General features: G+C 50.8%; 1 protein-coding gene and 1 long non-coding RNA gene across 2 annotated transcripts in view; one reads left to right on the top strand and one right to left on the bottom strand.

The window, feature by feature from the left end:
• The window catches only part of ADAMTS15 (ADAM metallopeptidase with thrombospondin type 1 motif 15), a 31,794-nt gene extending 6,228 nt beyond the window's left edge, over positions 1–25,566 (bottom strand). Inside the window, exons 1-7 of the mRNA XM_038380989.2 lie at positions 23,865–25,566; positions 10,781–10,913; positions 8,784–8,951; positions 6,912–7,195; positions 5,738–5,915; positions 1,379–1,560; positions 326–501 (exon numbers count right to left, since the gene is read on the bottom strand). Coding sequence (XP_038236917.1) covers positions 326–501; positions 1,379–1,560; positions 5,738–5,915; positions 6,912–7,195; positions 8,784–8,951; positions 10,781–10,913; positions 23,865–24,830 — 2,087 coding nt within the window. The 5' untranslated portion in view covers positions 24,831–25,566. The remainder of the gene's footprint in view (positions 1–325; positions 502–1,378; positions 1,561–5,737; positions 5,916–6,911; positions 7,196–8,783; positions 8,952–10,780; positions 10,914–23,864) is intronic.
• LOC119846822 lies at positions 3,428–6,915 on the top strand. Its single transcript, XR_005290011.2, has 3 exons — positions 3,428–3,699; positions 5,097–5,249; positions 6,414–6,915. It is a non-coding gene; the product is annotated as an uncharacterized LOC119846822 (long non-coding RNA).
• Positions 25,567–25,785: the final 219 nt, after the last annotated feature.

Raw genomic sequence — 25,785 nt, 5'->3', positions numbered from 1 at the left:
TATAAAACTATAAAACATATCTAGATGCATTGGTGTACCCCCTGGAATACCTCTGCGTACCCCCAGGGGTACACGCACCCCTGGTGGAGAGCCACTGATCTAGCAAGGTTCAACTGTAGACAGTTCTTCCCCCAGCGCAAGAGACCAGATTGAAACCCCTGAGAGTAGCCTAGAACTTGGAGCCTTGTGCTCCAAAAATTCAGGCCCTACCAAGGAAGCTAAAGGCAGCTCTCTCATCCCTGGAAACACTGCCATTGGTCCCTCCCTTCCATGAGCCCATTTTATAGGGCACACTGGGAAAGCAGCAGGATCCTCTGGCACTCACATGGGTTTGGTGAACAAGCCCGAGACCTTCTTGCAGCTCTTGTTGTCTCCTCCACACACGCTGCACTTATCAAACTTCTTTTTGGAGCCCAGCTTGCCGTCACATCCCGCTTTGATGCATTTGCCCTGGACGCAGACCGAAGTGGAGTCGGGCGCGCAGGGAGTGCCGTCCACAACCTGAAGTTGACCCGCAGGCAGAGGGAAACACAGCAATCAAGTTGCTTTGTGCTCAGGCGAAGATATTTGCCCCACCTGTGCGTGTTCCACCGGCATTCCAAGAAAGAACTTCTGGGTGCCCATCCGGGACTATCATAGCCCCATGTGCCACTGAGCCGGCAGCTGCTCTAAACTAAGTTGACTGAGCAGCCCAGTGTGGAGGTGTTGTTGTGTTGGAGGACATAAAGCCACCTTTGCCTCCATTCCGGGCTGTGCCTTCGAGAGGTACTAAACGGAACGGTGCTCTTTGATTGCTGGCTGCCACGTCTATAACCACATCTCCCTCTCTTTCCTCACATTTAATCCTGAGGGCAACACCCTGCAAACTAGCAGCTTTTGAGATTCGATTAACCCTTCGGCGGTGTCATGTGCGCACCACATTCCCAGTCCCAAATCTGGCAGCCGGCCCCGCCCTGTGCATGTGAGCCAGAATCCCCGGAGGGAAGTGTCTAGTTATCCTTTATTCCTGTTCTAGGGCCATAGGCATGCAATCTGGGATGCTTTACAAACACAAGTCCAGGCATGGGGCCAGATCCACAGCTGGTGTAAATTAGCACGGCTCCATTGATTTACACCAGCTCATCTGGCACATGGCCTCTCATCTAATCCCCTTTATGCCCCATGATAACACTGATAGCCAAAGAACAGGCTATTTTTCTGGAATCCCAGCCTCTGGGGCAGTGAATTCTAAATGTCACCCGCTGGGTCAAAAAAAATCCTTCTGATCACTCATTTCCAGGTGCCCTTGTGTTTCCCTATAGCTCCATACCCGATTTCATTTACAGCCACGCCCCTTCCCCCACGCTCCCAGGTTCACACTGTTTGTCCTCCTGCTCACCTTAGGAGCCAACACATAGAAGTAACCCGTGCCATTAGCTCTGCAGATGAGCTTGCATTTGTCCCGAGGCGAGACTCCCGAGTACTTCGGGACCCAAGAGACAGTGGCGGTGAGCCGGTTGGTGCTATGGTTGTAGCCATTGAAAGCCTCGCACTGCTCCTCTCGGAAACTCTTTCCTAGCCCTGGAAGGAAACAAAGCACACGTGGGCATTTCACCAGAGAGGACATCCTCAGCTAGGAAGCATCAGCCATACTGTATTGCACCGTGGAGTCTGGGGATGCCCAGGGTCAGATTCTTCTCTCCCTGCAACTGGTTTTACTCCAGTTCTGCTCCATTGACTTAAGTGGAGTTGCTCCTGATTTACACTAGACTGGCTAGGCTCTGGTTCCAAATGTAGGGCTGGTCTGACTTGGTCCCCAACTGGACTATTAAGGATTGTAGGTGTCTGCCAGACTATCTGGCTCTCTGGGTTTACTAAAGCAAATGAAGCTCTGGTGTTGCAATTCATGAGACATGTTATATCCTAGACTCAGAGGAAACTTGTCTGACTCTTTGTAAAGTCAGGGCACCCCCAATGAAGAGATGATGCAAGGGAGAGTGGTTTGTGGGGGTAGGATAACAGTGCTACAGTATCACCAATGGTGGAGGGAACAGAGAGCCACTTCAAGCCTTACTCACAGCTGAGGCGGTGTCAGTTCCAGGGGTAACATCCCACAACCATTGCTCAAAACAACTGCCACCTTTTTGCTCCAGGGAAAAATGAAACCGGCAAGACTGTAAAGTCTGCATGAATGGCTCACTTCTTGGCAATCACTGCCTCATATTGCAGGCCATTTCTAGTAAGAGGGCGGGGGAGGGTGGCCACTTGATGTTATTGCAGTCGTTCAGAAATGGGAACAAGGTGTGTAATAAAAGATAATAAAGCTCTTCATCCAAGGGTCTCAAAGGAGGGTAAAGAATATTATCCTCATTTTACAGATAGGGAAGTGGTGAGACACAGAGTCGGGCAGTGACTTGCTCAAAGCAACACAGTAAGAATATAAGAATGGCCATGCAGGGTCAGAGCAATGGTCCATCTAGCCCAGTATCCAGTCTCCCGATAGTCGTCAGTGCCAGATGCTTCAGAGGGAATGGACAGAAGAGGGCAATTCTTGAGTGATCCATCCCCTGTCATCCAGTCCCAGCTTCTGGCAGTCATAGGTTTAGGGACTCCCAGAGCATGGGGTTGGATCCCTGACCATCTTGGCTAATGGATATGGATGGACCTATTCTCTATGAACTTATCTAATTCTTTTTTGAGCCCAGTTATATTTTTGGCCTTCACATCATCCCTTGGCAATGAGTTCCACAGGTTGACTGTGCATTTGTGTGAATAAATACTTCCTTTTGTTTGTTTTAAACCTGCTGCCTATTAATTTCATTGGGTGACCCCTGGTACTTGTGTTATGTGAAGGGGTAAATAACACTTTTTCTGCACACAATTCATGATTTTATAGACCTCTATCCTATTTCCCCTCACCCCCCTTAGTTGTCTCTCTTCTAAGCTAAGGAGTCCCAATCTTTGTAATCTGTCCTCGTACGGAAACTGTTACATGCCCCTGATCATTTTTGTTGCCCTTCTTGGTATCTTTTCCAATTTTAATATATCTTTTTTTTTTTAGATGGGGTGACCAGAACTGCACACAGTCTTCAACATGTGGGCGTACCATGGATATTCCACACTATGTTTGTTTGTTTTTATCTGTGTGTTAGGCACTCCTTGCAAGGCCTCTGAGCAGTGTGCAATAAACCCCGAAGAAGACATCTGACAGTTATATTATTAGAAGAGACACCGAGACCCTAACCAGGAGATGGCAAGGAAAGAGTTAACACTCTCTCCTGAGCAGAGGAAACTACAGTGCACAGCTGCAGCCCCTCGGTGCAGAGATTGTGGCTCCTGTCCATGACTATGGCTGAGCCCAGCTGTGGTGAATTAGGCAATTCCCCCCAGCACATTAGAAGAGGCACGTGCTGCAAGAAAGCTGGAGTAGCTGGCATTAGGAGCTGGGTCCTGCTGGTGGGAAGGAGGAGGAAAAGCTAACTGGACAGGCCTTTCCAAATGGCTCCATGCTTGAGCTGCACAAATCAGTCCTTTTGGTTACGCTCCAGACCTTCTGATGTCCTTCTGAATAATTCTGTGAAAAGGCCACAGTCAGAGGGAGCTTGGGCTATTGGTCTCTCACTGTGCAGGGATATTTAGGGGATTGTTAAATATCTATCTGGAAGGTATTTAGACTGTTGCCCATCACCATAGTACCTGGGCGGCTTCCACATATGATCGGTAAGAGTAGCAAAGCTCCGAGAGGATTTCATGGTGTCTTTGGCAACTCTCCCTTTGGGGAGTCAAAATTCTGCTTGGGGGATGGTGTTCTGGGTGTTGACAGAGGGTTGGAAATAGAAAGCGAGGTTTGTATCATCAGTGTCACTTATGGGACCTGGCTTTCTCAAAGCTGTACAGCATTTTCTAATGATACTCAGACACTGGATGTGCCTGACCTCCCCTGGAAGACCGTTCCCTAGCCAGAACCCCTCAACTGAGAGTGATTTGTACCCAGCTCTCAGTGGCTTTGTCTTGGGCTTCGTGACTTTTTCACTAGGAGGGTGGTGAAGCACTGAAATGCGTTACCTAGGGAGGTGGTGGAATCTCCTTCCTTAGAGGTTTTTAAGGTCAGACTTGACAAAGCCCTGGCTGGGATGATTTAGTTGGAGTGTATAATCTCTCTCACACACACAGGCACTAGCACTATATTCCCCTGCCCTGCAAGCTGTGCAGTCACTTCCACTTATCCAGTGTGTGATATTCCACTGTAGTACCATGGCCAGGCTGGAGTAAACTGGTGATGCTCTGTTGGCTTCAATAGAACAGGCTGGTGGCTTATCCCCACTTTGCACTGCTGTAAATGACTGCACACAGCAGCAAGGCCAAGGAGAATTGGGCCCACTGTCCCTCTTGAATTTGTCCCTAAACTTGCAAACATGGCAGTGGTTGCTGCGACGAGGCTAGCTACAGCTCGTCGAAAATGTTTGACGTTTTTTGCAAAATGTTCTTGCTTATTTTTTTACCAGCTTAGTGCTCAAAATGTTCCAGAAAATTGGGTTTTTGATTACAGTTATTTTGTGTGCACACAAAAAAATTCTGCATGTTTTACACATACTCTAACTTTAGCTCCGCTATGCACAGATGAAACAACAGTTCCAGACATCTGTCCGAGCTTTAGTCTCTCGTGATGTATTGTTTGCTTGATACTGCAGGTGGAGTTAGGTCAGACGTTACCAGCTCCAAATACCACCTCCTAATCAATGTGGGCAAATTAAAAACCCAAACCAGCTCTTTTTAGGTCTGGTTAACTTTCCTTTTCTGCCCCATCAACCAGGTTTTGTGGGCCTTTGAATGTTGGCCAGGGCAGAAATACCATGAAAACTGGGATTTTTATTGTATTTCCAGCTCAACTGGACTGAGTGGAAATAGAGCAGAGAAGGAATGAGCGCCCCCGTTTTCAATGGGGATGAGCCAAACTGGGTTCTACTAAAAGATACAAGCTCCCATTAAACCATGACCTACTTTAGATCTTCCCAAACCCATTGTAGGACTGATATTTAGAGATGTTTTCTTCACTTCTGGCATGAAAATCCCTTCCGACCGTCTGTTTTCCCTCATTCACCTGCTCATTTTTGCAGTCTCAAGAGGCTGAGACACCACTCTGTTGTGTGTGTATCAGTACTGACCACGCACTCAACCTTCGGAACATCTCTCCACTTACGGATCCCATCACATCGTGTCTGAGCGTCTCACAGTCTTTTGTGTTTTTATGCTCACAACTCCCCTGCGAGGTAAGCAGTGCTATTGTCCCCATTTTACTGATGGGGCACTGAGGCCCAGAGAGGCTAAGTTACTTGCCTGAGGTCACACACAGAGTCTGTCTCCCCCTAAGTACTAGGTTGGTGCTCTAACCATTGAACTGCCTTCCTCTGGTACCTACTGAGATCTCCAACTTGATTTGCAGACCAGAGAGAGCTGTGTAACCTCCAGAAAAGCTGCCAAACGTTTGGAGTCACCTGACCCAAACCTCCATAGCTTTTGAGGCTTACACCTCCAAACCCCTCATCCGCCACTAACTTCAGTGACACCTAACAGCGCCATTAGCACAACAGAGAATCAACAGCAATGGGACTGAGTGGGCTAGCAGGTTGCTGCTTGGGATTGGTGGTTTGCTTTAACACGTACAGCTCTTTGAAAGGCCCAACTGTGCCCATTAGAAACTAGTGCCAGGGCAGGTCTCTTCCCTCCCGGCTGGTCCCGTCCCTTGGGGAAGCCTCACCTGACTCAGAACAAAGGTCGAGGTTACAGGAGCGGTACTTGACCCGGACACCTTCGCAGTACTTCCCTCCGTTGGCAGGTGCTGGGCTGTTGCACTCGCGCTTGGCTAGCTGGACTCCCCCACCGCAGGTCCGAGAGCACTGGCCGTACGGGGTCCACTTCCCCCAGCTGCCATCCACCTGCGGGAGAGAGGGTGTTAAGAGGAAAATCCCTTGGCCCTACCACCATGTCTCTTCAAAAGCAGCCAGTCGTGCAATATTTGGGTCCCCTGTGGAGGGAATCCGACTTGGGGGGAGGTACCCAGCATTAAGCAGAAAAGGACTCTACTCTCTATGGCTGCCACACCCAGCATAAGCCATTCACACTTGGTGTCAGGAGAAAACCAAGAGGAGAACAGAGCTGCTTCAGAGTGACGTTTTGGGCGTAGCTCTGTCCTCTGTCGGAGGGAGCCTTAGCCCTAGCAACCAGGGCCCCAAGTCCTTTGCAAAGATATTATTTTGGTTCCTCCTCTGCTCCATCCCCACAAGCACATTTGCTGTTTATACACCTGCTGGGGACTCGGCTTGGCCTCCCGGGTTACAGATGGGAAGTGGGGGCTTTCCCATCGAGCTTGCTGACTTTCCGCAGTGCTTGGAATTGGCTGGCCTGTTTGCAACAAGTTTGCTTATTTGTGGCAGGTGTTCAAGCAACACCCAGCATCACAGCCAGTGTCTTGGATGGCGGCCGTGGAGATGAACTCCACTCTGAGCCCGCCAAGTGCTCACGCCGTGGTGAGGCTGCTCTATGAGGAGTACGCTGCGGTTATCCGGTCTAGAGGAGCCCTGGATAACTGCAGCCAGGCCCAGCGCCCTGGAGAAACTGTCACGATCGCTGGGTTCGAGGACGATGATGACTAGCACACCTGTGCAAATGGGGAATGGACAAACCCCTTCAACTTCTGGCAGCTTCCCTCTCTGCAGCAAGGTACAGCCCGGTCGATGGCTTTCGGCCATGCCCCTCCCTTGGCCGGCCCCTGGGAGAGCGTTGCCACTATGTCACCTGATTTCAGTGCATAAAGAACTCTGAGCTACATATTCTCAGCTTCAGCTCAAGCTGCCTTGCCGGGCTTTGCCTTATATGCCCTCCCGCAGCCCTCCCCACTCGCATCCCCCAGCACGGAGCAGTCAGGTACTCACCCTGTACTTACTGATGTTATGCCTCTCGACACACACGCCTTTCAGGCAGAATCTCCCCTCCCCGCAGCTGGTGCCATCGGCCCAGGGGAAGTGGCGCGTCTGGCACACAATCTGACCCCGGGCTTTCCCCGTGCACCAGAGCTTGGTGCAGTATTGCATGTAGGGGCAGGGTTTGGAGCCGAGGCCAAAGGCCAGCTCGCACTGCTGGTTGAGGTTGTAGCTGGCCCCAGGGAGGTCCTCCGGCAGCGAGATGGGCTTGATGGGCTGATCCAGCAGGCAGTCCCCTGCGGGGCAGGGAGAGAAATATTAAATGGGAGATACCATTCGAGTGACTGGGCATTCAATACACAGGGTTGCTGCACCCAACCCTTGGAGAGCATGCAAAGCAGACGTTCATGGCTGATGCAGGCAGACCTGTTACTTGGCACACTATAATTTGTGGAACTCACTGCAGCAGGAAGCCATCAAGTAAAGCTAAAGCTGGATTTTCTTCTCTTAACAAGGCCTGTGTGATTTTTCTAATCAACAGCATTTGTAGTTTCAGTGGTTTCCATCCCATTCCTACGGGTACAGGTGTCCACTAAGCAAAACCTACCAATGCAACTGGCACTGACTAGCAGCTTCATCAGCCTGGCCAGTGACCAGCCTCCCCTCATACTTAGAAGTAACTATTGAACTTTTGCAAAAAGAAAAGGAGTACTTGTGGCACCTTAGAGACTAACAAATTTATTAGAGCATAAGCTTTCATGAGCTACAGCTCACTTCATCGGATGCATCCGATGAAGTGAGCGGCATCCGATGAAGTGAGCTGTAGCTCATGAAAGCTTATGCTCTAATAAATTTGTTAGTCTCTAAGGTGCCACAAGTACTCCTTTTCTTTTTGCGAATACAGACTAACACGGCTGCTACTCTGAAACCTGTCATTGAGCTTTTGAGATCGGTCTAGGGGATTTAGACACACATCTCCCATTAAAGCTGAATATCCTTGAAAATCTCAACCAATCCCTCTGGGTCACAAGACATAAGCATGTTGGCCGTAAGTTGTTCAGAGGCGCATCCCAGGAGAAAGGGCTGCAGTAGTTGTGTATCTAGCCCTTACGTCATGTAGACCTCACAGCAATGAGTACAGTCGAGATGGTGCGTGCAGGGGGAGGGGAAGTAGGTGGGCAGAGGCAGGTCTCTAGACTGACAGGTCTCAAGGCAGCTGAGTCAGAGTTAGCCAGGGCCCAGACTGATTTGCCCTCGGCCACTATTGACCCCCTGCATGAACACAGCTTATATGATTTACTGCTTGCCAAGAGTAAACTGTTTAAAAAGGGAGAACCGTGCCGGAGTCTGTAGAGCCGAGGGACGTCCCAGCTCAGCTGTGAGAGGGCTTCAAGGCTGCAGACATCTGGTGTGAGGAGCACAGATGCTTCCTCTCTCCCCACCCCCTCATCCCCGTGAGAGGCAAAGGCTCTAATTCTTCACACTTAAAGCTCCTGAGCTGCAGGGCCTGTTTTAAACCAGGTCCCAGCAGGCGAAATGGGACTGGTGACCTGCAGCTGGGAGAAGGCGAGATGAAAACCCAGGCTGCACTGACCCAGAGCACTGGGATGGAGCGGATCTCACCATGGAGCAAGCATGGATCCTGTCACAGGAGTAGGTAGCTACAGGCTCCCAACGCCTGCACTCGCTGCTTACCCACTTCTCCTCCCCGCAGTGTCTCCACACTTTATGTCTGAACCCTTACCAGCTGGATGGCCCGTTCCCCGGCTGCAGTGTAAGCCCCTCCGGGCAGGGATTTTGCCCCTGGGTCTGTTTCATTAAGTGCTGCATGAGCCGCCATCAGCAACTGCAGCCGCATTCCCCTTCCCAGCATGCCCAGCTCACCGTGCCCGCTGTCCAGGAAGTCGGTGATTATGGCGGCACTGCAGGCCGACCAGGGGTTGGCGCGATCGATCTGTATGAGGGTGGGTGACATCATGTGGTTGGTCTTCAACCTGCCGAAGACTTCCTCGCAGACCTTCACGTTGTCGTGGGGCATGTTGAACACGTGCCCTGGAAGAGCGAGGGGAGCCTTTAGTCATCCTGAGCTCTCACACTGCACTTTTCACCCATAGGTCTTGGAGCAATTCACAACGTCCGTCCCATTATCTCCATTTTACAGCTGAGAAGCCTGGGGCATCGCAGCCAAGTGACTTGTCTACGAAGCCTCGGGCAGAGCCAGGAGGAGAACCTGGAAGGCCCATGCCTAAGCTGCAAGGCCATCCTTTCATCACAAGGCAACCTCTCCTTCTCTAGCAGGAAGCTCTGATCTGACCAAGTTTCCTGTACATGGATAGTGCGCTTAGTCTCAGTTTATATACATATCTGGCTAGTCCCCTAGGATCCTGGCATGGATCCTGCTCTAGCTAATGCCACAGAGCCCTCATTTGCTTTGATGAACCACCACACCTATATGGGCCCTGTTGTAACAGCAAAACCACCACTGCCTCAGCAGCTGATGTCTCTCCCCTCCGCCCCGTGTGTTCTTCCCGGATGCTAATGAGTCACATCACCCTGATCTTGGCCATTCTGGCTAAGCCAGAAGAAATCGTTTTGCTTGTGGGACTAATGGCTCTAAAATGCCTGCAGCCCGGTGGTTAATGGTCTGGGTGTCCTGTCCCGCCACCCCGGGCTCCACAAGCTCCATTCCTTGTGTTTAAACCAGATCGTCCTTAAGACGGACAAGTTATAACACATTAAACCTGCCAATGAGGTCTCTGAACCGGCACTTTGCTGGCCAAAACACACACCATCTGCTTCTTGTATGGATGCGGTTTATTCAGAAAGAAAAGAAGGAAAGGAAGAAAGAAAGAACACTGAAGAGAGAGAGCGATTTCATTGCTCAACCCCCCAGAGACTGCAACTGTCTCTGGATTTAGGTGTATGCCTAATGCATCCCAGCCTTGGTGTGTTATTTCAGGACACCCAAATCCTGGAAACTGAACTAAAGTGGCAATAACAACAATAAAATATAGCTGGGCCGGCTGACCCGCCCTCACTGGCCCCTCTTGCTTTCCTAGCAGCTGTTTTCCAACAGTTCCTCTCTCACCTCCCAGAAGCCCTGGGAAGAAAGCCGGTGCGTTTCACTTTCTCACCCCGAGGTGGAGTTTCCCCTGAAAGCTGTTCTGGACACTTGGCTATTGTCTAAACTTCCTGAGGCTGCAATTCAGGGTTATTTTAAACATCTCAGGCTTTCTTCCCTCCTAATTGTGGAGCCATAAACATTAGCAGGTTTGGGATATGGGTGTGGTTTTTTTTTGTTGTTGTTTGTTTTTTTCCCCAGGTGGCAACTGCAGCTTGGAGCTCCACATCTCTGCTGTGGGTTTGGTTAAAGTGGCAGCTTTCTAAGCCACAGAATGATGGATGGAGGCGTTCGCTATTAAAACCAGAAATGGTCTGGCAACTGTTTGAGGGACAACGTGCAAGGCGGAGGCTTGAGAACACAGAGAATGAATGACTTGCCTGGGAGATCGGACACTCGTGCGGTTCATGGAAGCACAACTCTGGTGACACTAGCATTGTACAGCAAGGGGAACAGAGCGTCAGCAAACTGTACAAGAAAACGCAGTCATGCTATTATCAGCGGGGCAGCACATTCCAGTGGGCTAGGAATCAGGATTCCTGGGTTCTATCCTGGCTCTGCCACAGCCTTCTTGTGTGACCTGGGGCATGTCACATCACTCCCCTGCACCTCAGATTCCCACTGGGTGCCACAAGCTTTGAGATCTGTGAAGTCGAGGAACAGGAATGCTGGCCAAATTCTGTTCCCCCAAAAGCCACAAATGAGGGAGCAACCCCAAAAGGGGATGGGCATGCTCTGCCCTTGAACCTCAGCTCCTTACCCAGCTCGTGAGCCGTGGTGAAGGCAGATGGCAGCCCATCGTCCTCGATGACCGAGCAGCTGCGCTTGGGGTCACACATGGTGCCAACGTCGGCCATCCCCAGGGTGTCGCAGGTGGTGGCGCCGCACAAATCCTACAGGGAACGTGGGGAGAGGACAAATGGGACCAGTTAGTGGTGGGCAAGAATTGCACTGGTGCTGCAGACCCGGAGATGCCAGCACCAGAGAAACCCCTCTGAGATGCCAGCGTGTGGCTTTTGTTATTGCACTAACTAACCCCTAGAAAACAAGACCGATAGGAGACTACAGGATAGGAACCATGCATCCCCGTTTACACTGAGTAGGAGCCAGGAAACCTTTGTGGCTCACTGACCTAAAATACACACTACCTTGGGCTGTCCAGTGCGATGAAATGACACGTTTGGAATTAACCTTGGCACCAGCTATATCTTATATATAACATTTTCCTGAGTCTTCAGTGACACTGATTCCTGACTTCTAAGGCCCCTATAGCCAGGGAGGGGCCCAGCCTAAACACCAGGAGCTTTTTTCTTTTTGTTTCAAAAGGACAAAGGGCCTGACCCAAATCCCCCTGAAGTCAATGGGAAGGCTCCTGCCTTTGGATCAGACCCAAAGGAAGGAGACTGGTCAGCTTCTCACCTCTGCTTGGCTTTGAGAGGTTGACGGGTCAGAGCCAAAGTCTGTTGAATTCATTGGAAAGGCTCCCATTCACTTCAGTGGGCTTTGGCTCAGGCCCCATGCCAGCTCTGCACTGGGAACAGGCAGGCAGTCTGAGTTAAACAAGAACTGGCCCCACCTTTGCCTGCAATTCAAACTGCAATTGACCTTTTAAGGGCCAAAAGATTATTCCATTCCTTCCCTTCTCCCCTTCCAGTTTCATAGTGGCTCCAGCCTGTCCGAGTTCTGGATGGGTCCAGAAGCGTTGGAGAACTGTGAACTCGTAGGAGAGTATGTCCTGGGCATGTCAGAAATGGCACAAAGAACCACCTGATCGCCAGATTCCCAGCCCGATTCTGCAAATCCCAGAGGCCTGCAGGGTTCAGAGGAGCCAGGCTGCAGAGGGATTATCTGAACCAAATCTATGAACTGCCTGAGGTTTCTCCAGCGCTAGTTTGTCTGAATGAAACCAAAGCAGGACTAGGCCCTGCCAGAGGATAGCCTGAGGATGTCCTGAGTGTCTGTCCGCTCTCAGAATGGGCTTCCACACAGTGGGGATATTTTTTAAGCATAGGTAAGATATCATCAAAATATTCTGCACACATGCTTATTGTTATAGGCACAGTACCTACACATGCATATTCATTATGATTATTGAGTATGTGTATTACTGTAGCACTGAGATCCAGACCCCAGAGTGCTAGGCGCTGTACAAACATAGAGGCAGACATAGCTCCTGCCTATAACAGTTTAGAGACTAAATGCTCCAGATTGTCAAAGGATGGGAAGACTGAGACAGCTGGGGAAATTGACACAGACACCAAGATTTTCAAAAGTGATTGGTGATTCTGCGTGCCCTGCTCAAGACATCTTAAACAAGATCTGATTTTTCAGAAAGCACTGAGCATCTGCTTTCTGAATATCAGGTCCCTTTAGGGTGTCTCAGATTGGGCCCATAAGAACTGAGACATCCAAAGTCATAAGTAAATCTTGACTGGAGAGATTAAGTGATTTGCTCCAGGTCCTACAGGAAGTCTGTCCTATAGCCAGGAGTTGAAATTAGGCCTTCTGCCTCCCTGGCTAGGACCTTAACCATCAGACCAGCCTTCCTCCCTCATGTATGCAAACAGTGCTTCAGTTTCCCTGAACATTTGCTTAAACTTCCCTACCCTAAACAAGCTAATTGCAGCTCTCAGCCCTCACGGGTCAGTGCAGTTTATCTGTGCTTCCCAGACACAGATAACTCACACAAGCCAGTGAATGGCATGATTCATTCTGTGAAGGAGGAGATGGCACTCTGTTAAACTTGCAGGGAATGGCTGCCTTTTTAACCAATGGATTGAACCCTTATAATGATGATCATACTTTGCACCACTCATCCTAAGATCTCAGAGCACATTTCCAAGAGGGTAAGCATCACTCTCCCCATTTTACAGATGTGGGGACTCAGGCATAGAGTAGGGAAGTAACAGCAAACCAGTGACAGCACCGGAAATAGAAGCCAGGTATCTTGGGACCTTTACCCATGCTATCACCACGAGCTGGTGCTGTGTCTCTGTGCCACACCAAAGGAGAACCATTCAGAAGGAATGAGCATGGAAATGGCAGAGGAAGAAATCACAGAAACAGCTGGGGGAGCCGTGCTGGAGATGAATGATGCAGTTGTGAGACTGCAACTGCTAGGAAGGGTGGTCCAGTGGTTAAGATGCTCATCTGGGGCTTGGGAGAGTGGGGTTTGATTCCTGTTTCTGTCACACCCCTAGGAGATGGGGGCTTTCTAAGCACCTGAGGCAGATAGACTTAAGGAAGCAGATATGAGGGGAGATGATCCACAGCCCCAAAGAGAGGAACAAGGGAGTATCTCTGTCAAGCCAAGAACAGCTTTTCATAGAGGAAGCTTCTCCTGTTCTGATGAGGTGCTGCCGAAAGGTTCTTTGCAGCTGGGGAAATCTGCAGCCTCCCAGTTGACACCAGAGAGGTGAGTTTTATCTCCCAGCTGGAAGCCCTGAAGGCAACTAATTGCTCTCCTTGTAACCTATTCCCCTCCTTTCCCAGGCTGGGAGGTTTAGGTCTGACCCTGCCTTTCCTCCTAGTTCCCATGTGACCCCACAGACACACTGAAGAAGACAATAGTGACAGCCACCGAAGGCAGAAGCCCCAAGCAGGGGGTTATGCCACATCTATGCCGTAAAATATTCTCTCTGCTGGAGTTGTTAGGAGCCAGGACTGACTGTGTCTAGCAGATGTTGCTTATGGAGACAGAGGCTGGTATATAGATTTCAGCTGGGCAGTGCCATTGCCAGATATAAATTGTTTCCTTATTTTGTAGCTCACAGGTGAACAGAACCAGATTGGCTAACTACATCAGAGCCTGGAATTCCCTTAAACCAGAACACATGCAGTCTTGTTAATAGTCTGCTACATAATAGAGATAACAAAGACATTGGGGATGCCAGCCATGGGGGAAGGGAAATTTCCCCTCTGAAAGAACTGTAATCCAAGCGAGGCGCTTGGAGTCGGGACTCCTGGGTTCTTCTCACACCTCTGCCATCGATGAATCACTTAAACCAGAATCTTCACCCTGAGGTGCCTAAAGTCAGACACAGTACTGATTATCTTATAGCACCTCCAAAGTATGCTCAACATTTCACAGAAGACATGGTAAGCACAGTCCCTGCCCCAAGGAGCATCCAATCTAAATTCCAGAAGAGGGGTGGGTGTGAAAGGAGCCAGATTACAAGAGGTGTAACCCCTCTTTCAGAAGTGCTGAGCATCCACAACTCCTGCTAAGGTCAATGGGAGCTGCCGGGGCTCAGCACCTCTGGTGAAACCAGACCAATTATCTGGATGCCAAAATATGGATTTTGGTACTCCAGTTTGAAGGTTTGGGTCTTTAACCTCTCAGTGCCTCAATTTCCCCATCTGTAAAAGGCAGTTGGTGACCCTTACACACCTAGTATGGAGCATGGGGTGAGAATGCATTCATTAGGGTCAGCTCCTGCATCATTAAAATCTGTGGGAGTTTTGCTATTGTCTGCAAAGGGGGAAGGATTGGGGCCAGAATCCCTGTAGATGCTTGGGCCATCACATTCCGTGAGCGAAAGATCTAGAGTCAATTCTTGGCTCTGCCGCAGACTCTCTGGATAACCTTGGGCAAGTCACTTAGCATTTTTCTAGCTCAGTTTCTCATCTGTTAAATAATGATAACCACACTCCCTTTCTCCCAGCCTTTGTTTTGATTATTTCAATGGTGAGCTCTTTGAAGGAAGGCCAGCGGATTGTACCTCACTATATGTCTACAGAGGGCCCAGCACAACGGGGCTTAGATCTCTGTTGAGGCCAATAGGGGCTACAGTAATACAAATCATACGGTCAGATAAGTCACTGTTCAAATACACAGTATTATTGTTGCGTGAGTACAAAGTGTCCATCCTCCTTTTCCCCACACTATTCTCTTTCTCCAAAACTCAAGGAAGAGAGGGGGTTAAGGAGACCTACTGAGGATGACCCATCCCCAGTGCCGACCTCACTCCAGGACTCTCGTATCGGATTCCACTTGACAGCTCCGCTGAGTTTTTCCCTTCTAGGCAGCCCTGGACTCTCCCCTGGCTGTGCAGCCTTCTCCTTTGAAGTGCACCCACAGGGGAGAGTCTGGGAAGAGAAGTAACTCCCTGGAATTTACACGCTGACATTTCATTTGTTTGTGAAGATCTGAGCATCATTTTTCACCCCTTTATCATCTTCTGAGATCAAGCTGGGAGACGCAGGAATCTAGGAGAGGTTGTGCTCGCAGGCTGTGGGAAGGGGCAGGGAATCTCTCCCACCTTAAATATGGATGGGATCAAGTTACAATAGGTGGGCCTTTGGGGTGCTATCACACAATAAATAAGAGTGATTCATGCTGCGTTCCTCTCCAGGCCAATAGCAAAAAGAATTTGATAAGTTCATGGAAGACAGGTCCATCAATGGCTATAAGCCAAGATGGTCAGGGATGCAGCCCCGTGCTGACTTCCAGATGCTGGGACTGGACAACAGGGAAGGGATCACTTAATAATTGCCCTGTTCTGTTCATTCCCTCTGGGGCACCTGGCATTGGCCACTGTCGGAAGACAGGATCCTGGGCTAGCTGGACCAGTGGTCTGACCCAGTAGGGCCATTCTTATACTGTGTAATCGCACAAGAGAGGCCAAGGTAGTCTCCAAACTGAAGTTCCGATAAGAATCCAAACTGTTGGGGGCTTATTCAAGGTTCGTCCATCAATAAGTATCAATGTCAATAACTTCAGAGGGTTCTGGCCCTGCCCTGCTGGCTTTAGAAAAAAGCATGTGGCTGAGAATTCATTAAATACTTTGAAAACATCAAGGTAATAATCTGTCGGGAAAGGGCTGGCCTTTGCATAGTAAAGAAGCAAGCCTCTCACGACTGAAGAACTGAACGAACAAACCTGCACTTGTCTGCATGTGAAATGAATGTGACAGGCTCACCCTGGTCCCTGGTGAGACTATATCGGCATCACAAAGCCATCCCACGCTTTTGACACTGCCGGCGACAAGGAGGGGACCACAACTCGGATATGAGAGAGAAGCTGGCAGAGCCACACCGGGAACCCAGAGAAGGATTAATATGGGTTGCTGCAGATCAGGGTTCAGGGGCATTGGCGGAGCTGAGTGGGAGTCTCAGGGAGGAGGGGACAGAAGGTCTTGACCCTGAAAGTGCATGGACAGAGTCGGGGGAGTGGGAGCCTGATCTGGTTTATTTGATCTTTGAAGCTTAAAGTCACAACTGGGCAGAGAGCAACTGGCGGCTTATCTCCAGGGCCTGGCCCAGGCAGGAGGCTCCTAGAGCTTTCTTCCCTTGACTGCTGATGGCTGCAGCTCATAAGTCTTGAGGGAAATCTCCCTTTCTCTGACAGGCAGGTTACAAGAGGGCACTCAGCAAATCCATCACCGAGATAGCCCTGTTGGCTGCTGAGGAATTCAGGAGAGCTGGCTTAACCGCTCTGTCTCTGTTGTTCTCCAAGGGGCAGCCCTAGGTTCTGGGGGCCTATGTGCAGCGAGTCATGAGGAAACCTAGCCAGTTTCCTCCCCACCTGTCGCAGTGGCCTGCAGTGCTGCGCTGAGTCAGGTCTTGGCGACGGGGCCCTATTGGATTCCTAAGGCCAACAGTCGCTCCGTCACGTGTGGGCAGCACCACCCTTGCATGAACTCCTGCCCACTGACATCAGAGGGAGTTGTGCCGATGCCTCTGCCAGGATGGCCAGGCCACTGTATCCTGCCCACCAGGGATGGGCATTGATCTCAACTTCTCAGACAGACTGGCTCTACACTGCCCTTGCTGCTGTCCCTGGCTCCAGAAGATCAGCAGCATGACTTGTCCATGTGCCTGGTGAGCGTCACGGCAATGCGTAGGAGCACCTGGGCACTTCCCTTCAGACAGTGCTTTGGACGTTGACGGCTGATGATCTCAAAGCACTTTAACAAACCACCAGGGAAATAATCTTCAAACCCCTGGTATTATGAGCCTCACTTTACACTGCAGCCCAGATAGGGTAAGTTACCTGCTTTAGTCAGTGGCACAGCTTCCCACGAGGGACAGAGGGTACTTAGCTTAGTCTAATGTAATCTGGTTTAGATAAAGTAGGATTGTGTGTTGCCAAGCAAGTCGGATCTCTGTGATCTCGCTCCTATTTTATGCCCTTCAACTTTCCATTTCCCTCTTTCTGGTTTTGCATTTTCTTAAATCTTGCCCAAGGGAAACAGTGAGCAACATGAAGACCACGGAGCCTGACTGCTTTCACTCATGCTAGTGCAAATCAGGAGTAACCCTGCTGAAATCAACAGAGCCACACCTGCATAGAACTGAGGTAAGTGAGATCAGAACCAGACCCTCTGAAATCCAAAGTGTCAGGACCTGGTTTCTGTTGGGGGAGGGAGGGAAAGCCCCATCATCATTTCCTGGGAGCATTGAGAGCTGCAGGTCTGGGTGTTCACAGACTGAAGGAGGTGTGAATCTGTGGATTATTGCGTTGCTCCTGCACATCACCCCTGGAAGGATGATCCAGTGGTTAGGATGCTAGCGAAGACCTGGGTTCAAGTCCTTGCTCTGCCTCCAGCGTCTTGTGAGTCACTTAACTGTTCTGTAACTCAGTTTCCCCATCTGTAAAAATGGGAATAAAAACACTTTCCTACCGCATAGGAGTGTTCTGAAGATAAATTTGTTAGAGGTTATGAGGTGCTCAAGTACTATGCTAGCAGGGGCCAGATAAATGCCTTCAATAAATATAGGGGAAATATGCACATTCGTGAAGGCTGAAGCAGCAGCATCCAATGGATGAGGCACTAGACTAGGAGTCAGGAGACACAGATATGCTGTGGGACCCTTTTCAGTTCACTTCCCCTCTCTGCAGCTTACCCTCCTCATCTGGACAATGGGATACTGATACTGACCTTCACTTTGTAAAGTGCCCGGAGCTCTACACCTGGAAACTACTAGTCAGGGCAGAGTTGTAGTCGTATCAGTACAAGTAAGGGCTGATGCCTCAAACCGACCAGACAAAGCCAAATGCTGGGCCCCTTCTCAACACTCTGTGAACGAGCCCGTGCTGTGTGCTGAGCTGAAGATGGTATAGTGTTTACAGAACAACCATTTATGCCCGGTTCTTGGCTTATCTGCTCCCTCCTGGAACCGAGAAGCAAAGCAGCCCAGGGCTGTAGTTTGGGTAAGTCTGCTTGAATATGGAGTATCTGCCACAGCCAGAGCCACTGAGGGCAAATGGTCTTGGTTAAAAGTGGGGAGGGCACCGTGGGGACACACCGGCAAGAGGCTGGAGTTTCCTTGCTCATTGCTCTTTTAAGAGTTCCTGTTTCCTTGCTGGCTGAGAGCACTCTTGGCTCCCTGCCGAACACCTGCACTGACACACTGACCCACTTACTGCTGCAAACCTTCTCCGCTGACTGCAGGGATAGAGTAACAAGCAGCTATTACCCGGCCCTCCTTAAACCTCTGGGCCTGGGTTCAAACCTGAACCTCAGCCTCCTGGTGCCATTCCCCTTTGAAATGCCAGATGGCAGCGCCACAACCACCTGCCATGCCCCTCACCCCACTGAGAATCCCTCCTCCAGTCATGCTGGAGATCCAGCCAGCTCCCAAACCTGGCTCAGAAAGGTCAGTGAAGGGGCACAGAGCGAGGGGAGCTGCAAAGAGGAGTCAGCAGAGAAAGAGATTCCAAAACATGGGATTGGGGATGTGTCTGGGTGCTCCCAGAGTAACAATGGGATAGCATCTCCTCAGCACGGGGAGAGACTCTACAGAGAGCCGGAGGGGAGAGGGAGAAAAGAGAGAGGGGCAATTGGGAGGAAACAGGGTACAGGTGGGGAAGAAGAGGAGGGGAAGGAAATAGGGGGAGTAAATGAGAGGAACAAAAGAGAAAAGAGGGTGTGAGTTTGCAATGCAAAGACCCTGAGCCTCCACGTCCTTATGTCAGCACTGACACTTGTGCAATGTGTGGGTGTGAAACTGCACCACTGGTGCAAGCAAGTGGAGACTCCTGGCCTAGCAGCGTTTTGCACCTGCCTTGCACAGGTGCAAGACAGGAGAGGACCAAGCCCAAAATGTGCAGCTGGGCAAAGTGTATTCCTAAGCGCGGGAAGATTTTGCACTAGCAGCACAAGGACAGATTGTTATTGGGACTACAGGGAAGAGGCAGGAGGTGTGTACTACGGGGATGGCAAATTATAGACGCCTAGATAGGCAGACTACATGTTAGAAAGAGGTAGCAGGAAGAATCTAAAGCAAGAGGCAAACAAACGATTGCCCTAAAACAGTCTCCTTTCCTACCTGAATCCAAAGAGATTTTAAGGCTAATGGATTCTTTAGGCTCAGCTAATCTGATCTTCTGCATAGCACAGGTCAGAGAATTTCCCCAGAGATTCCAGCATCAAGCCATGTAAAATGACTCCACCAAAACTCGAGAGGGGGCTGAAAGCATCCAAACCTGGATTAGGGAGAGCTTTCCCATCCCACTGGAAGCCAGGAAAATGCTAACGGCATATGCAAGTGTCACCCATTTAAAATCCCCGCAGATCTGGCTATGGTGGGAAAGGGTGGAAGGTGGAAACAGCCCAGTTACAGCTGCTGCATCCAATGGGATTTGCAGAATGTTCACAGAGAATTCATGCTCATTACTTCACTTCATCTTGGCTATGCTGAAAATGATACTAGTACTGGTCCAAGAATGGGATTTTACAGTAAATGAAGGCCTTGTCTGTCATGCCAGCTCCCTGCCTGATCCAGACACAGTTCTCCTGGTCTGGCTCTGCCCACTGGTCCTTTACAAGGTGATAATACTTTGCTCCAACAGCCCTCTCATCCCGAGGCCCGGAGCTTCATCATAACCCTGTATGTCCCAGCCACTTCACAAATAGGGAAACTGACGCACAGAGAGATGAAGTAACTCATCTGGGGTGACACAGAGTCAGCGGCAGAGCAAGGCAAGAGAACCTATCCTTCCCTGCTCTAACAGCTAGACCATTCTCTGACCCTGCCCAGCTGCGTTTGTGGAAGATGAAACAGACGTATTTCTTCTCCGTCTTTTCCTAGACTTTCCTAGGCCACCCTCTTTCATCCCCCTCTGTTGGCTGTTGGAGAACAGCCTACACAAGCTGTCATTGCCGCAGCTTGGCAGGCTCTACAGAGATGCCACCATCTCCACGTGGGGCCCGAGCTGTTGCCTCTCACCAGCCAAGCACAGAGACTGTGGTCCCATCTCCCATGGGCTCCATAATCCCATATGATACTCATCTTTCTCCTTATCCCCACTAGAGCAACTCAGGATTATGCAACCACTGTACTGCTGCCCCATTGGACTTCTCCCACCAGGCTTGGCCGCCTCCCCAGTGATTCCTAATCAGTGTCTTTCCAGATGCTTTGCAAGTTGACTGCAGGGAACCTTGCGGCAGTTGTGTCAAGCACTTGGAGGATGGAACTTCCTCCCTCCACAGACACACAACTGGGTCAGCCTGACTCAAAGGTACTTGAGCTTTTCATTATCAGCTGCATGTTTTCTAAGCTCCCCACCCTTGAGTCCACGGATAATGGAATTCTATACCCTCTCCCACCTCTGGTGCACAGCAGTAAAGAGAACAGCTGTTTGGCAAAGCCGTCCATTTAACGACCGGGCAGTAGACATTTTAAGAACCTCCATGGTCATCATTGGCAGATATCAATCTGAACAAAGCTGCAGAGCATCAGTTTCCAGATGGTTGTCAATGCAGCCAAGATATTGGACGCCACTTGCCGAACCAATCTCCATTCCCTAGGTGCAGTCACAAAGGGCAGCTGTGCAGCTAAATGCCGTATGCTCCAATGGCCCCTTGTTCAAGCACCAGCTAAAGTGGGAAGAATGAGATCTCTTGCTCCCACTTGCTTGGCAGACCTGAATTGGCCAGATGCACAAAATGAGTTCACCAAGGACATATCCGCAATCCAGAGCAACTGACATCATAGAAAACAAGGCTGTGCGGGAGCTCCTGACGCCAGATTGAGACAGGACAACTCCATCTATCAGCGACTTGCTGACTAGAACTGGAAACTGCCTATCAATTGGCATTTAGACTAAATAAAAGTTAAGGGTTTATGTAACAGCCTTTTGGCGGGGAGATAAACTCTTAGGTACCAGGAGACTACAGATGGACAAGTTCAGGGAAGGCAGATGTCTCCATTGATCACGTGCCCTTGCATTGAGCTTGCATTGGGGTTTCAGGAATGGACGGTTTTGTCATGCGTAAAAAATGCAGCCAGTGTGGCAGCACATGCATGTTTAAGGCCAAACTCATCCCTGGTGTAACTCCAGTGACTTCAGCAGGTTTATGCTGTGGTGAATCTGGCCCATTAGGGATAGGGTCAACATGCTGCCTGTTCTTGCAACAATCGTAAACCAGACAGGGCCTGATGCAAAGCCCAATTGAAGCGGTTGATGTCAGCAGGCTTTGGATCAGGCTGTCTGTATTCGTTCCCATTTAAAGAGATTCAAGTCCATCTAAAGGACTTGATCTGAGGAGATGAATTTCCACTGCTGAAATTGTCAGTGGTTATGTTGCCACCATTCCAGGGTAGATCAGAGGTCGCTAGTTGTTGTCACAGGTCTGTGGTGCTCATATCATGTTGATCATTAAGTCTTGTGGTCATCAATATCCTTTCCTTCCATGAGTGCCTTACTAGGACACAAGTTATGGAAAGGCCCCCACAGCTTCCAAAGGGGTTACTGATCTGCTCCCGGATCTGATCCCCCAGAATAAAGAGAACAGGGTGGGAGGGAGGTAGAAAAAAGAGAATTGAAGAATCACTGTCACTATTCTATGTGCTTTTTCCCTATCATCCAACCCACCCTAGCTGATTGCCATGATATTGTGTATTCGTAGACACTTCCTCTCTTTCTGACTAGCCTCTTTCTTCTCCCTGACACCTTCCATTGGTGATTTCCAAATTCAGCAAGTAATATCTCACCCCATTAATGGCTATAGTCACATGGTATCATAGTCACTAACCTAAATCCTGGTCTCTCTGAAGACAGTGGCAAAATTCCCATTGCTTTCAACAACAGGATGAGGATTTGGTCCACTGAGCCAGATTCTGTCCTGGTTTACACTCTGTGTAGGGACTGCAGAGGAGTAGCTGAGAGTACAATCTAGCCTATGTCAGTCTGGAGTCACTGAAAGCCCAGGCAGGTAATTGGAGGTGATTAGTTAAGTCTGTCAATAGCACTCATCATTGTAGCAGAAAGGAGAAAGCTTCAAGCAATGTGATGTGAATCAGCAAATAGCAGCCATGGAAAGGGGAATGCAAAGCCCAGAGTGCTTTAATGAGTTGGGTGAAGTATTCTGAGTATTTTAAGGGCAAATACGAAGCTTGATGTGTGCAAGCATTTCCCATGGGGAGAAGTGGGACCGAGGGCAGTCAGGAGCCCAAAGTCTGTCTGAGTGTGGCAGAGTTTCTCCAAGGAAGTGTCAAGCATGTCATCTGTTTGCATCCAGTCCAAGTGGGCGGTGACTGAAAGTCACTCGTTCCCATCTGTTGGCTGTTTCGGGGCACATGCGAAGTGAGCTGCTGCTCTGAGTCTTGTTCCCATTGCACAGTTCACCATGTGGCAAAATAATCATCCCAAACAGCACTGACATTGGCACCATTGCTGGCAGAATCAGCTGAGTTCAAGGACTGAATGAGGCAAAGAGAAAGAGCTTCAAACAAATCAAGTCGAATACTTCCATCTCTCAGCGGAGCCTCAGAGGGTCTCCCTCCAGACCACAGCAGCAGGGGCTGTGGGGAAGCCATCGCCACTGCTGCCAGTACCGTACTTGTTCTGTGGACAGAGAGAGGACTCCAGCCTGCAGGGATCTGACACCTTTCACCAGCACTATATTCACTCAGGACCAGTAGAGGAGAGAGAGTTCCAGGCTCTCATGGGGCTCTTCAAGTGAATGAGTCAGAGGAAGTGTGAAGCTGGGAGAGGCTCTCTCTTTGGCAGGTGCAATGGGCAGCTCCAGGGCTCAGCTTTCCAGCTACTCCCAGCTGAGGAGGAAGGCTTGGAAACCAGGGCCAGATGTTTGCTCCGCTTCTGGGGCTGTCCTCAGATGGACTCAAGCAGGTTGCAAAGAGAAGCAAGTTTCTGTGCCCTGTTGGGAGCCCCAGTGTGCCCCCAACTCTGCTGTTTTGTATCAGAGAATCAGAAGCTGTGATAGATACTCATGCTGGGCGTGGGTTGGGGGTGGGGGTTTTTCCTTCCTGTCAGATATAAAACACCTACAATCTGGAATCTCCAGGTTGCTGGTGAAAATGCACCATGGAGAGATTATTGGAAGGGTTTGCTGGCCACACCCAGGCTGTGACAGAGATTTTTCTGGGCTGCTGCTCGGAAGGCATGCCATGCATCCAGCAGAAGCCCTGGCCTGCCCTGTAGTTCTAATTCGACCCTCTGCCCTCACCACCATCTTTGCTCTCCCACCCGAGTTCAGGCCCTTGAAGAACGGTGTAACTGGCTGGGTGGGAGGAGGGCTGTTACTCAGCAGCCCCCCCCCCTTTGGAACTGCGAACCAAGCTAATGACACCCAGACCCAGACTCCCCCCCCCCCAACTCACTTTCTTTTCTGGCAAGAGCGACCAGAAAAGAAACACCGTAAGTCCAGTGGCATTGCAAATGAGGTAATGAGGGCGCCTGTTGGACCCGCGGCCGGGGCTCGCTTTGCGCAATCGGCCCGGCGTGCGCTGAGCTTTGGCAGGAGCGGGGCAAGGGGCAGCCTGGCGGGCAGGGTGCAGTGTGCAGTGCCCAGGGCCTTGTCCCAGCCAGGGCCAGGGAGGGAAAGCCCCCCCCACACACACACACGGCTCGCGGACCCCCCCCCCCCCAGACCCACCTGCTTGGTGAAGAGGATGGCGGTGTCCCAGTACTCGGGGTGCTTGTCGCTCACTTTGTTCCACTTCTTCTGCCAGGCGCAGAAGTTCCGCAGGGTGAGCGCCGCGTTCCCGGTGACCTTGGGCCCCTTGTCGTCTTGGCCGATCACCAGGAACTTGACCACCGCCAGGTTGATGGGGTTGAGGATGCTGGGGTGCTTGTACAGCCTGGCCGCCGTGGCCATGAGGGTGAGCAGATAGTGCTTCAGGTCCGCCCCGTGGAACTTCACCATGGACTCGTCCGCCACCACCAGCGTCTCCACGTACCGGGGGATGGAGACGAAGCGCTTGGCGCGGCCGCTCATCCTGGGCAGCCTGGTCTCGTTCAGCTGCTTCTTCCGCTGCTGCTGGGCGCCTTTGTATTTCTCCAGCGCTTGCAGGATGGCCGGGTTCAAGCTGGAGCCCACGCCGCACCTGGAGGTGGGGTCTCCGGCTTGGATAGGCGCGCTCCTGCGCTGCAAGAGGTGCTCCCCCTGGCTGTTCCTCCGCGCCCCGCTCCCGCTGTCATCCCGCAGCGGGCTGATGAGATATTCAGCCCCTCGGTACCCGAAAGCCCCCCGCAGCCCCCCGCAGAGGCTGAGGGCGGCGAAGGATTCCCGGTCGGAGTTGACATCTCCGGAGTAGAAGCAGTGCCTGAGGTCGGGGCGCTCCCTGGCCGCGCTGGGGGATGCGCCCAGGTAGTGGATGGCGAAGGCGGGCGCAATGAACTGCGCGTCTGGAGTCAGGTTCAAGTAGAAATCCTCCTGGAAAGCGGAGATCTGGAAAATCACCCCCTGGGGGCTGGGCTCCTCCGGGCCCCTTTTGAAATAGTGCCGGCCGTTGATGTCCGGGTCTAAGCGGAGCGGGGTCACGATCTCGCTCTCCAGGGGGGAGCCGAGCGAGGGCAGGACAGCTAGGCACAGCCCAAAGATGCCCAGCAGCCGCAGCATGATCCCGGGCGCTGCCCAAAGGGGTGGTGAGTTTCAGATCAGCAGCCTGATCCAGGCGGGCGAGGGGGAAAGAAACAAAACCTGCACCCAAGCCCGCTCGCACCGGTAATCCAGCTGTCAGGATCCCCAGGAGCGCGCTCTTGTCAGCGCCAGCCTCGCCAACTCCAGCGCCCGTGGAGGGGCTATCCAGCCCGCGGCCCCCGTACCTGTCTTTTCAAGTGCATCTGCTTTTCTGGGGGTTTATATACATTTCTGCCATGGGCAAAAGAGCGAGGATTTGTAACCAGAGTTCTTGGGGGGGGGGGGGGAAGGAGGTGCTGAGGGCGCTTATTGGACCTGCCCTCAGCCACTTGTAGCTCTCCAAATACTATTATCACTGCACAGGGCTGCAAGTTTTTAAAGAGCCAGAGCAGCTTGTTACAAAACTGCAAGGAGTTGCTGGTGTGCTGGTGTTATTCTTGGTCTTTGCTCCCCTTCTCCTCCCCTGCAGCTGGTTTGCACTTTGTTCCACTTTGGGGTTGTTTTGGCAGCTTTGATTTTTTTTATTATTATTATTATTTGTTTTGGGGGGGGTTGTTTTTGATTAAAGTCCTGGCTTCCCTGTGTCTGTTGTCCTTCTTTATTATTGTGTTTGTTTGTGGCTGCTTTGAGACGAGATCTTAGTGTTCTGACCCTCCCAAAGTGTTGACAGCTCAAGAAGAAGTGCCAAGGGCATGTTATGTAAAAGGACTCGCTAGGAAATGCACTAGATAGTCCCAAAAAGGCTGCATAAGGCTGCATTGTGTCTCCCTTCTCCTAATTAGTGCTGGCTTTATCCTGCTGAGAAGCTATTAATCTTCACTGCTGACCACTGGTTGCAAAAAAAGGTTCTTTAAAACAAGAAACCTTTCTGCCATTGCCCTGGCAGTTTGGAGATTTGTTTTAAAATTAGTTTCAGAGTAGCAGCCGTGTTAGT

The sequence above is a fragment of the Dermochelys coriacea genome, chromosome 22 (assembly GCF_009764565.3).
Source record: "Dermochelys coriacea isolate rDerCor1 chromosome 22, rDerCor1.pri.v4, whole genome shotgun sequence".
Taxonomy (NCBI): domain Eukaryota; kingdom Metazoa; phylum Chordata; order Testudines; family Dermochelyidae; genus Dermochelys; species Dermochelys coriacea.
This window is presented reverse-complemented; position numbering and strand designations above follow the sequence as displayed.